At 43.3% G+C, this 13,092-nt stretch overlaps 1 protein-coding gene across 2 annotated transcripts in view; it reads left to right on the top strand.

The window, feature by feature from the left end:
- LOC141092180 (cytochrome P450 3A24-like) overlaps positions 1 to 12,847 on the top strand; it is a 66,122-nt gene extending 53,275 nt beyond the window's left edge. For both annotated transcript variants that reach the window (XM_073578172.1, XM_073578181.1), the window contains 2 exons: positions 1,500 to 1,662; positions 12,416 to 12,847. In XM_073578172.1, the coding sequence (XP_073434273.1) occupies positions 1,500 to 1,662; positions 12,416 to 12,511 (259 nt within the window). In that variant the 3' untranslated portion in view covers positions 12,512 to 12,847. The remainder of the gene's footprint in view (positions 1 to 1,499; positions 1,663 to 12,415) is intronic.
- The last annotated feature ends 245 nt before the right edge of the window (positions 12,848 to 13,092 follow it).

Below are 13,092 nucleotides of genomic sequence, written 5' to 3'. Positions count from 1 at the left end.
TTGACCCAATTTTTTATTTTCCCAAGGGTAACAGGAGAAATTGGACCCCAAAAGTTGTTGTGCAATTTGTCATGAGTAGGCTGATACCCCATATGTGGGGGTAAACCACTGTTTGGGCACATGGCAGAGCTTGGAAGAGAAGGAGCACCGTTTGACTTTTTCAACGCAGAATTGGCTGGAATTGAGATCAGACGCTATGTTGCGTTTGGAGAGCCCCTGATATTGTTTTTTTTAAGGGGTTCACTAAAGGGGTTAACTAGTGGGACAGTTTTATAGGGCGGGTCGCTATGGACGTGGCAATACTAAATATGTGTACTTTTTATTGTTTTTTTTGTTTTAGTTACAAAAAAAATAATTTATTAGGGTTTTTTTTTTTTAAATTTATTTAGGAATTTAAAAAAAATTATTTTTACACTTGATTTTTTTTTATTTTTTACTTTATTGTCCCGGGGAGGGACATCACTGTAAAGTTTCAGATCGCTGATCTGACCCTTTGCAGTGCACTGTGTCAGATCAGCGATCTGACAGGCACTGAGTAGGCTTTCTCAGCACCTGCTCTCAGCAGGCACTGAGGAAGTCACCTCCCTGCATGACCCCGAAGGCCCCCGCTGCCATATTGGATCCGGGGCCCTGCAGGGAGGAGGCCATCGGAACAGCGCGCCCCCTCCCGGCGTGATTCTTCTCTATGCCCCCGGTACACTGAGATTATGTTTGATCGCAGTGTTCCAGGGGTTAATGTGCCCCGGCAGCTGACACCCGGCCGCGATTAGCGGCACTTACCCCGTGAGCGCCGCTGATCGCGCTGACGTTCTATCCCGTCCCCGGTCATACGGGCCCGGGTACCGTGGACGGGATAGTACGTCAGATGTCAGAAAGGGGTTAAATTAAAAAAAGTATACATGTTTAATATCTGTGTACTTGTACTGACCTGGGGAATCATATTGCCAGGTCAGTTTTACCATATAGTGAACATAGAAAATAAAAAAAAACAAAATAAATTTGTGGAATTGCACTTTTGTTTGCAATTTGACATTTTTTTGTCCCATTTTTCAGTTTATTATATGGTAAAATCAATGGTATCATTCAAAAGTATAACTGGTCCCGCAAAAACAAGCCTTCATACGGCTAAATTGACAGAAAAATGAAAAAGTTATGGATCTTACAATAAGGGAAGAAAGAATGAAAATGCATAACAGAAAATCGCAGTGTCTTGCATGGTTACATTTGAGATTAGTTTGGCAAGGCCCCTGTCCAGATTTTCCCAATGCCACTGCAGGTTATTAACAGGTCTCTTGTATATTGAGAAAGCTATCAATCACCTAGCACAGTGCTGGGGAAAGCCGACTGGGGGAGATGGGAGCGTTTCAGAGACGAATACACCTGGCTACAATAGAAAAGCCAGAATCTGATTCATGCTGCCCATGGTTCCCTTTACTTGGCTATACACTATTAATTTACTTACGTTTTGAGTAATATCTTTTTGTCTTTTTCATGCACAGATTTAGTAAAGAGAACAGAGAGACACAAGACCCTTACATCTTCCTACCCTTTGGAGCTGGACCACGGAACTGCATAGGGATGAGATTTGCCATGATCAATATGAAATCAGTCATCTCCCTTCTATTGCAAAACTTCTCTTTCCGAACGTGCAAGGACACTCCAGTAAGTATACAGTACATTTTTAAGACTGATTCTTACTTAAAGTGAACCTGTCAGCAGTTTTGGCCGCTATAAGATGCGGCCACTGCCTTTCAGGGCTTATCTACAGCATTCTATAATGCTGTAGATAAGCCCCCGATCCGACCTTAAAGATAAGAAAAAGAAGTTTTATTAGGCTACTTTTACACTTGCTGGGTTTTTTGCTGCGATTTTTGCGGTCTCCTGAAAAAACGGGCCGCAAAAAACCTTCTCGGATCAACGTTTTTCCCTGTTATAACAAATAACAGGGAAAAAATGGTGAGCCGCAAAAACAAGCTAACGTTGTTTTTGCGGTACCATTGAAATGCATTGCGGCAAATATTTTTTCACGGCCACAAATACGGCCATACGGAGCACGGCCCTCCTACTAATTTTTGTGGCCCGTTTTCGCGGCCCCATAGAAATGGATTGGGGCCACAAAAACTGCCAGTAAAAACAAGGCAAGTGTAAAACCAGCTTTATACTCACCCGGGGGGCAGTCTGGACGATCAGTGTCGCGAGTCTGGGTCCGGCGCCTCACATCTTCGTGCGATGCCGCCCTCCTGCTTGCTTCAACGCTCCCCGGCATAGCTCTCCTGTGCAGGCGTACTTCTCTGCCCTGTTGAGACCGGATAGCCGATAGCTGCTACTGCGCAGGCACCAGCGGTGCCATTTTCAGACAGATTTCTCTTAATGAATTAACCCCTTTGCGACCTTTGCCGGACTAGTAATGCTCTGCGGGAGGTGCCTTTTTCCCCCGAGCAGTACTAGTAAAGCGGCACAATCACGCTGAGCACCGTGGCAATAACGTGTGGGTGTCGGCTGTATGTGACAGCTGACACCCTGCAGCAATGCCCACAATCTGTGCTAACACTGATCGTGGACATTTAACCCCTCTGATGCCGCTATCAGTAGTGACAGCAGTATAGAGAAACAATGCACAGAGAGAAGACTCCCTGTGTACTACCACCAGGACATTGCGATGTGATCGCGTTGTTATGGTGGTCTCCATGGAGACCCCTTGCATAAAGATGGCCGTGGGGTCCTTCCGGGTCCTGCAGAGAGGGGTGGCTTGTGAGTGCCTGCTGAGTTCAGGCACTGACATGCCTCCTTCCCTGCCTGTCAAATCGCTGATCTGATATTCTGCAGTGCAGTGTCAGATCAGCGATCTGACATTATATAATGATGAACCTAACTGGAACAATGTAAAAAAGTTAAACAAAAATATATAAAGGGTAAAAAGATTTTTTTTTTTAATCCCTAAATAAAGAAAAAAAAAGAGAGAAATATTTTTCCAATAAATACATTTGTTTATGTAAATATAAAAATACAAATACACATATTTATCATTGCCGCGTCCATAACGACCTGCTCTATAAAACTGTCTGAATAGTTAACCCCTTCAGTTAACATTGTTAAAAAAATAAATAAAAATCGAGGCAAAAAACAATGCTTTATCATCATACTGCCGAACAAAAGGTGAAATAACATGCGATCAAAAAGACGGATGTAAATAAAAATGGTACCACTGAAATTGTCATCTTGTCCCGCAAAAGAAAGCCACCATACGGCTCCATGAGCAGAAAAATAAAAAAGTTAAAGCTCTCAGAATAAAGCGATGCAAAAATAATTATATTTTCTAGAAAAAAAGTGTTTATTGTGCAAAAGCGCCAAAACATAAAAAAAACTATATAAATGAGGTATTGCTGTAATCGTACTGGCCCAAAGAATAAAGCTGTCTTATCAATTTTTCCACACGCGGAACGGTATATATATAAAAATGTCATGTGCCTGAAAATGGTACCAATAAGACGTCAACTCGTCCCACAAAAAACAAGTCGTAACATGACTCTGTAGACCAAAATATAAAAAATTTATAGCTCTCAAAATATGGTGATGCAAAAACTAGTTTTCGCAATAAAAGTGTCTTTTAGTGTGTGACAGCAAACATAAAAACCCGATATAAATCTGGTATCGTTGTAATCGCACTGACTCGAAGAATAAAGTTGCCTAGTTACTTATACCGCACAAGGAACGGCATAAAAATAGATAAAACCAATTTTTCACATGCTGTTGATTTATTCATTCTGCCTCCCAAAGATTGCAGTAAGGCTCGGCACACACATTTATCCTGTGCTCTGTGCTGAACGCTTACACTGGGGATTCCTTGTAAATCTCTGAAATACATCATTCAGGCAGAACCTCTGGCTGAAGATTCCCTATAATGAGGCAGATGGAGGCACTGTGGATGCCGTCTGGCCTGCGACGGCGTCGTACGTCTTTTTAGGATTACATAAAAGTGCTGTCGGCCACAGTTTTTTGCACTTCTGAAAAGAAGGACACCGCTAAATAGAGGCCAGACGGAGTCCAGAGTAAATCTGCTGTCTCACTATTGTGAATGGATCCATCGGGGGTTTCATCGGAATCACGTCACTCAGAGATTTAGATGGAAACCACAAAGTAAGTGGTCAGCGTAGAGCGCCGGTGTCTCGAGGTCCTTTTCCGGTATCCCATAATCAACAGAGCAAGAGAACAGTGAACAATTCCAAGACCTATATTTAGGCAAAAATATGAAAGGTCCATATACAATCCACCACACAAAGGATAAGATAATCCAGAAGCCGAATGCATTTCAGCAAATGGATAAAAGCCCTGGGAAATGAGTCCAATAATCCAGCAGACAGAGGATAACATAGTCCATATACTTTTCTTTCTCTCTGAGGTGCTGTGTTCACATCATAGTTCCACACATGATCTGAGATTGCATCTCACCTCACTGATATTTTAAAAGTCCCACTCCTCATTCACAGGTCAGTGGGTAAAGATCGCAGGGGCTCATTGTTTTAACAAGCTAGGTCAATGTGTCATTAGCATATTAGCAAACAATACAGTACTGTGGGGGGTGATATCAGATGGCAAGAACAGCCAATCATCAATTAGCAAATAACAACTCATCCTACAAGAGAACACCATGAAAATCAGTAAAATATTAATACAAACAAAATGATGTCCACATACCATATCCCACCATCACAGCAGGATAACTGTGATCCCAAACGTTATGTAAAATGTTCCCAATAAAAGCTTCCACTCAGTCCACAAAAAAACCAAACCGTCACTCAGATCTGTCATCTGTTAATGGAAATATAATGGGCTTCCACATTACTGGTAGCACAAAGGCTTCTCACCCTCCAAAAGAAATTCAGCAAATTCTCTGCTCCCAAATCCAAATGCCCCCCACCCTTCTGAGCCCCAGTGTGCTTAAACAACATATAGCGCCCACATGTTTGACATTTTGCTAGTGATGAGAGCCTGCCTAATTTACAGGTGCGTGTCTCCAGAAGTATGAGCTGGACATAACATACTGGTCACTATAACGGCAGTTTACAATTTTCGCTCAGCAACATCCACTGCTGTCTGTTTCTGGAAAACACCCATGGAGTCAAAATCATCACCAAAGGATTATAATTTCCAAAATGGGGTCACTTGAGGGGAATTCTGCTTTTCTAGCACTTAGGGGCCCTTTATATGGAATCCACAAACTAGTCTAGGAAACTGCGCTCCAGGAGGCAAATAGCGCTCTTTCCCTCCCGAGTCACATCGTATGGCAAAGTAGTACTGTACAGCCAAATATGGGGTATTTCTACATTCAGCCGAAATTGTAATGTCAATTTTACCCATTTTCCAGTGTGAAATGTAAAACTTGGGTCTGAGGCTAGTTTCACACTTGCTTTTTTTTGCAGCGCGTTTTTCCCGCAAAAAAACGCATTGAAAAAACGCATACATAAGCATACAACTGCTGCGTTTTTTTCAAGCATTTTTATGAGCATGCATGAAAAAAACGCAGCGTTTTTATGCGTTTGTATGCGTTTTTAGCGCGTTTTTACCGCGTTTGCGTTTTTTTCCAACATTTTTAGGTGGCCCCTCACACTACCCAAACCCTGACTTTACTAACCCTAACCCTGACCCTAACCCCGACCCTAACCCTTAACCAAATCATACTTAACCCTAACCCAAACCCTAAACCCTAACTAACCCTAACCCTAACCCTGACCCTAACCCTAACCCTAACCCTGACCCTAACCCTAACCCTAACCCTAACCCTGACCCTAACCCTTAACAAAACCATACTTAACCCTAACCCTGACCCTAACCCTAACCCTAATCCTGACCCTAACCCTGACCCTAACCCTAACCCTAACCCTGACCCTAACCCTTAACCAAACCATACTTAACCCTAATCCTGACCCTAACCCTGACCCTAATCCTTAACAAAACCATACTTAACCCTAACCCTGACCCTAACCCTAACCCTGACCCTAACCCTAACCCTGACCCTAACCCTTAACCAAACCATACTTAACCCTAATCCTGACCCTAACCCTGACCCTAATCCTTAACAAAACCATACTTAACCCTAACCCTGACCCTAACCCTAACCCTAACCCTGACCCTAACCCTAACCCTAACCCTGACCCTAACCCTTAACAAAACCATACTTAACCCTAATCCTGACCCTAACCCTGACCCTAACCCTTAACCAAACCATACTAAACCCTAACCCTGACCCAAAACCCAACCCTAACCCTGACCCTAACCCTAACCCTAAACCCCCTTAACTAACCCTAACTCTAACTCAAACCCCTAAATTCCATGGTTAAAAAAAAAAAACGCATATGCAAAAAAACGCTTACATGAGCATGCCAGTGCGCACATATGCGCATCCATAGGCTATAATGGCCATTTTTAGCGCAAAACGTGCGCATATGTGCGCATGCGCTTTTTTGCAGGGCCAAAAAATGCAACATGATGCGTCTGGAAAATCCAATCGCACACCCCAAAAAAACGCAGCGCATGAAAATCGCATACATGCGCTTACAAGCGCGCAGGTATGCGCACCCATGTTAAATATAGGGGAAAAAACGCATGCGCAGGTTAGCGTTTTTTTCCAGCGCTAAAAAACGCAAATGTGAAACCAGCCTTACACATAATCTTGATGGTAAAAATGTAAGTTATTTTTTCTTCACTGCCCAATGGTATAAAAGTTTGTGACACACCTTTGGTGTCAATATACCATATATACTCAAGTATAAGCTGAGATTTTCAGCACATTTTTTTGTGCCTAAAACGCCCCTCTCGGCTTATACATGAGTCATTTCTGGCGGTGAGGGGGGGTGGGGGAGCAGAAAACATCATACTCACCCTCCTGCTGTCATTGCTGCATATCAGTTCCTGCATCTTGGGCGCCGGAATCTCTCTTCCTGTGCTGAGCGGTCACGTGGTACCGCTCATTAAAGTAATGAATATGCACGCATCTCCACTTCCATAGGCGTGGAGTGCATATTCATTACTTTAATGCGCGGTATCACTGACCACTCAGCACAGGAAGGAAGACTGAAAGAGAGATGCCGGTACCTGGGATGCAGGGACTGAGATGCAGCTCCAGGAGGGTGAGTAGGACTGGGGGAGGGTGAGCCATGTGATATTCACCTGTCCCCATTTCACCGCTGCACTCTGTCTTCCACGTCCTCTGGCTGTGATGTTCAGGTCAGAGGGCGCGATGACGTGGTTAGTGCACGCCCTCTGCCTGAACAGTCACTGCAGAGAGACGGAAGACATGGTGGAACAGGGACAGGTGAAAATCGCAAGTGCCGGTGGCCTGAGCCAGTGTCGACACTGGCACCTGGCCTCCATAGCGCCCCGGTGTCCCCGCCTGCTCAGGACACCGGCATCTGGCCCCCAGCGATGAGGGGTAAGTATGTCATTTTTTTTAATCGCAGCAGCAGCATTGTATTGGGCATATTTTAATATGGAGCATCTTATGGGGCCATCATTATCCTTTATGCAGCATTATATGGGGCATATTTTAGTATGGAGCATCTTATGGGGCCATCATTAACCTTTATGGAGCATTATATGGGGCATATTATTGTATGGAGCATCTTATGGGGCCCATCATGAACTTTATGGGGCATTATATGGGGCATATTTTGTATGGAGCATCTTATGGGGCCCATCATGAACTGTATGGATGATCATTATATAGGACTCCTGATTCAATATAGATATTCAAAAACCTTTAACCTACTGATGTCTCAATTAATTTTACTTTTATTGGTATCTATTTTTATTTTTGAAATTTACCAGTAGCTGCTGCATTTCCCACCTCGGCTTATACTTGAGTATATACGGTAATCACTGCACCCCTAGATGAATTCATTGAGAGGCTTAATTGGTAAAATGGGGTCACTTCTGGGGGTTCTGCTGTTCTGGCACCTTAGGGGCTCTGTCAATGTAACATGGCACCCTCAAACAAGTGCAGCAAAATCTGCACTGTAATATGGTGCTACTTCCATTCTGATCATTGCACTGTGCCTCAAAAGTAGTTTTCACCTTTTTTTAGGGACCACATCACATTTGAAATCACTTTGAGGGGGTCTATATGATAGAAAATACCCAAAAGTGACACAATCCTAAAAACTGCACCCCTGAAGGTGCTCAAAACCTCATTCAAGAAGTTTATTAACCCTTCAGGTGCTTCACAGAAATTTTTGTAATGTTTAAAAATTTTTTTTACTTCAGATCCAATTTTTTTTATTTTACCAAGGGTAACAGGAGAAATTGGACTCCAAAAGTTGTTGTGCAATTTCTCTTGAGTACGCTGATACCCCATATATGCAGGTAAACCACTGTTTGGGCGCATGGCAGAGCTCGGAAGGGAAGGAGCACCGTTTGACTTTTGTATGCAAAATTGGCTGGAATTGAGATCGGACGCCATGTCGCCTTTGGAGAGCCCCTGATGTGCCTAAACGGTGGAAACACCCCACAATTGACACCATTTTGGAAACTAGACCCCCCAATGAACTTATATAGATGTGTAGTGAGCACTTTGAACCCCCAAGTGCTTCACAGACGTTTATAACGTAGAGCCGTAAAAATAAAAAATCCTAAAAATGATCTTTTTTCCCCCAATTTTTTATTTTCCCAAGGGTAACAGGAGAAATTGGACCCCAAGTGTTATTGTGCAATTTATCCTGAGTACGCTGATACCCCATATGTGGGAGTAAACCACTGTTTGAGCTCATGGCAGAGCTCAGAAGGGAAGGAGCGCCAGATTTTACTTGTGGTTAATTTTACTATGGTTTACAGGTACCATGACCCACTGGGAGAGCCCATCAGGTGCCAAAACAGCAGAACCCCCTCATAAGTGACCCCATTTTACGAAGCTCTATTTGCCTATTCAAGCGAATGGGTCTGTGCACATGTCAGTGTGTTTCGACGGACCGTATGTCCATGGGCAAAACATGCTGACATGTCCGTTTTTTAATCTCAGCACGGGCCACAAAACATCCAGCACACGTGCATACACACAACACACATGGATGCTATAGAAGCTGTCAGTTATGCACTTTCTGCACATTGACCTGAGAGACTTCCTGATCATACCTATGCATGGCAGGAAGTTTCTCAGCTCTGGTAACCCAGATGTCGTCATGACGATATCGGGTTACCATAGCAGCAATCGGGACCCCGCGTCTCCGATCCAAAGGCAGAGGGGCTGTCAGCCCTCTGCCTGCTCCCGGAATGCTGCGATTGTGTTCGATTGCAGTATTCCAGGGGTTAAAGTGCCGGGAGTGGTGTGTGACCACTCCAGGCTCTTAGTGCCGGGTGTCAGCTGACACCCAGCTGCGATCGGCCACACACCACCCGTGTGCGTGTCTGATCGCTATGACGTACTATACCAGACCCATGGCACTTGGAAGGAATAATACGTCTGATGTCAGAAGGGTTAAACAACAACCATAAGACGGATTTTATCAACCAAGGTATCATTATAATCAGTATAACATCGCCAACCTGACACTGTCTGTAGGTTACTTAGCACAATCCTACTGACAGGTTCCCTTTAATAGATGCAAACACTCAGGAAATATACAGTGCCTTGCGAAAGTCTTCTGCCCCTGGAACTTTTCAACCTTTTCCCACATATCATGCTTCAAACATAAAGATACCAAATGTAAATTTTTGGTGAAGAATCAAGTTGAACGAAATTTATTGGTTATTTAAAATTTTTGTGGAAAGTCAAAAACTGAAAAGTGGGGCGTGCAATATTATTCGGCCACTTTAACTTAATACTTTGTTGCGCCACCTTTTGCTGTGATTACAGCTGCAAGTCGCTTGGGGTATGTCTCTATCAGTTTTGTACATCGAGAGACTGAAATTCTTGCCCATTCTTCCTTGGCAAACAGCTCGAGCTCAGTGAGGTTTGATGGAGATCGTTTGTGAACACCAGTTTTCAGCTCTTTCCACAGATTCTCGATTGGATTCAGGTCTGGACTTTGACTTGGCCATTCTAACACCTGGATATGTTTATTTGTGAACCATTCAATTGTAGATTTTGCTTTATGTTTGGGATCATTGTCTTGTTGGAAGACAAATCTCTGTCCCAGTCTCAGGTCTTTTGCAGACTCCAACAGGTTTTCTTCAAGAATGGTCCTGTATTTGCCTCCATCCATCTTCCCATCAATTTTAACCATCTTCCTTGTCCCTGCTGAAGAAAAGCAGGCCCAAACCATGATGCTGCCACCACCATGTTTGACAGTGGGGAAGGTGTGTTCAGGGTGATGAGCTGTGTTGCCTTTACGCCAAACATATCGTTTGGCATTGATGCCAAAAAGTTCTATTTTGGTTTCATCTGACCAGAGCACCTTCTTCCACATGTTTGGTGTGTCTCCCAGGTGGCTTGTTGCAAACGTTAAACACTTTTTTTTGGATATCTTTGAGAAATGTCTTTCTTCTTGTCACTCTTCCATAAAGGCCAGATTTGTGCAGTGTATGACTGATTGTTGTCCTATGGACAGACTGTCCCACCTCATCTGTAGATCTCTGCAGTTCATCTAGAGTGATCATGGGCCTCTTTGCTGCATCTCTGGTCAGTCTTCGCCTTGTTTGAGATGAAAGTTTAGAGGGACGGCTGGGTCTTGGTAGATTTGCAGTGGTATGATACTCCTTCCTGTCATGAACACCGCACTGCACTTGCTCACTGAGCCAGTGCGCGTGTCCTGAGTAAAACAAACTGTGCTCAGAGATACCAGTGGAGCGGGGCAGCAGCGGTGAAGATGCGTGCTTTTGACTTGCAGGACCTGAAACACGTGACTGCTGGGGGCGTGGCCTAAACTCCAGAGAGCTAGGAGCTGAGGAAAACTCCTAGAAAGGTAACTACGGGACAAAGATATCAAGGGACAAAAACCAGATCAAGCCGGGGTCAAAACACGAAATAGCACAACAGTACCAAAGGGTTAGACAGAATGGATAGTCAGGACGTAGCAATAGATCAGAAATCCAGAACGGGCAATAGATGGTACAATAGGGACAAACTGTAACGGAGGAACAATAGCCAAGTCAGGAGGTCAGAACCAGAGAAGACAATAGTACCACAACGTGAGACAGAGAACAGAGTGAGGGGACAGACCGAGTCATACACGGGAAGCAAACAAGCAAAGCAGTATACACGCACACCAGGGGGGTCAGACACACAGCCAGAATAACAGTATAGCAGGGAATAACAGGGAATCCTAGTCTGGAGTGAGTATAAATACCCCTCCCAAATCCAAAGGGAGGCCAGCAAAATTAACCCTGAGAAAACAGGACATTAACCATGTCCTAACCATGACACTTCCATTTCAATATGATCGCTTACACTGTGCTCCTTGGGATGTTTAAAGTTTTGGAAATCATTTTGTATCCAAATCCAGCTTTAAACTTCTCCACAACAGTATCACGGACCTGCCTGTTGTGTTCCTTGGTCTTCATGATGCTCTCTGTGCTTCAAAGAGAACCCTGAGACTATCACAGAGCAGATGCATTTTTATTATCATTAGTCATTTAGGACAACATTGGATCATTCAGAGATCCACAATGAACTTTTGGAGTGAGTTTGCTACACTGAAAGTAAAGGGGCCGAATAATATTGCACGCCCCACTTTTCAGTGTTTGAATTTCCACAAAAATGTAAAATAACCAATAAATTTCATTCAACTTCACAATTGTGTCCCCACTTGTTGTTGATTCTTCACATAAAATTTACATTTGATATCTTTATGTTTGGAACGTGAAATGTGGGAAAAGGTTGAAAAGTTCCAGGGGGCCATATACTTTCACAAGGCACTTCACATTCTGCAGATGGGTTTGACTGACATACAAATTGCTAGTGTGAATACAGCAAGTCCTCCGCCATGAAGAGTATTATGACTGTTTGGGTTCTCACTCAGTGGAAACAAACTGAGATCTTGTAGATGGAAAGAAATAAGAACACATAGCTTATAAGTAAGTTGTATAACTTCATTATTGAGCCATTATCATTTAGCACTTTAAACTGCCCGGGTCGCAGAACTCCGTCAAGTGGCCAGGTGGGTATACTGAAGCCTTCTGATGAGAGCCCAGAGAACAGGCTCTTAATTCATAGCATCCGCAGCTGTTTTTACGAATAAATGGCCTGGCATAATGTCATAGTTGCAGAACAATGATGCACATGTGACTTTGCAACAAGCCAACTGATCAAAAGAGGAGCTGTGGATGCCGTCAGGTGAGAGATGGTTCGCAAAGCTCGCATTTGACGGCCTCAGATTACTGGTCCAAGGGCCATGTAAGAACCCATGAAACAATTATCACCATCTCTAAGAATTAATATTTAGAGCCTGTTTATATAAGTCTTAATCTGGTAAATCTAATATTACAGATCCCTCTAGAAATTGACACTCGAGGACACCTGAAGACAACAAAACCTGTTCTACTCAACCTTGTGCCTCGACAAGCCCTGAAGGCTGAAAACTAGACCCTTAAGACCGCTGTGGATGGGACTAAGATATCTGTAGTAAATGGAGTACAAATGTGTTGAGGATGTAAATTTTGCAAATATCCAAGAAAACTGATGTATAGAGATGTCTGTAACATTGTATGACAAATCTAACATTCTTCTATATCCTTTTCTTCTTTGCTGACACATATCAGACCCAGTCTTCAGTGTCTGAGCCCGCCGTACCGTGGCTATGTATGTATGGCGCTAAAGAGAATGTGTTTCTTTACCACTGTTCAGAAATAGTGCCTCATTCCTCAAGAGAAACTAGAACACAATGTTGGTAATTATAAAATAAAACTGATGTAAAGGTCACGTACATTCAATTTTACCAACATTTTGAAGATATATAGTAAATCTGTACTCTACGCTTAAAATATCCTTAATGGAAACTGGGCAGAGGCAGGAAACACATTATCTTCTACCATAGATGTAAATACTTATGTCCCCCCAAAAAATTGAGAAAAGTATTCAAGGTGTGATACCTTTATTGGCTAACCAGAGAAATTATATTTGCAAGCAAGCTTTCAGGGCTCAAAAGGCCCCTTCATCAGGCTAGA

Source organism: Dendrobates tinctorius, unplaced genomic scaffold, assembly GCF_039654945.1.
Source record: "Dendrobates tinctorius isolate UK_male_01 unplaced genomic scaffold, ASM3965494v1 ptg000008l, whole genome shotgun sequence".
NCBI lineage: Eukaryota > Metazoa > Chordata > Amphibia > Anura > Dendrobatidae > Dendrobates > Dendrobates tinctorius.
Note: the sequence above shows the minus strand (reverse complement) of the source record. Positions and strands in the feature narration are given on the sequence as shown.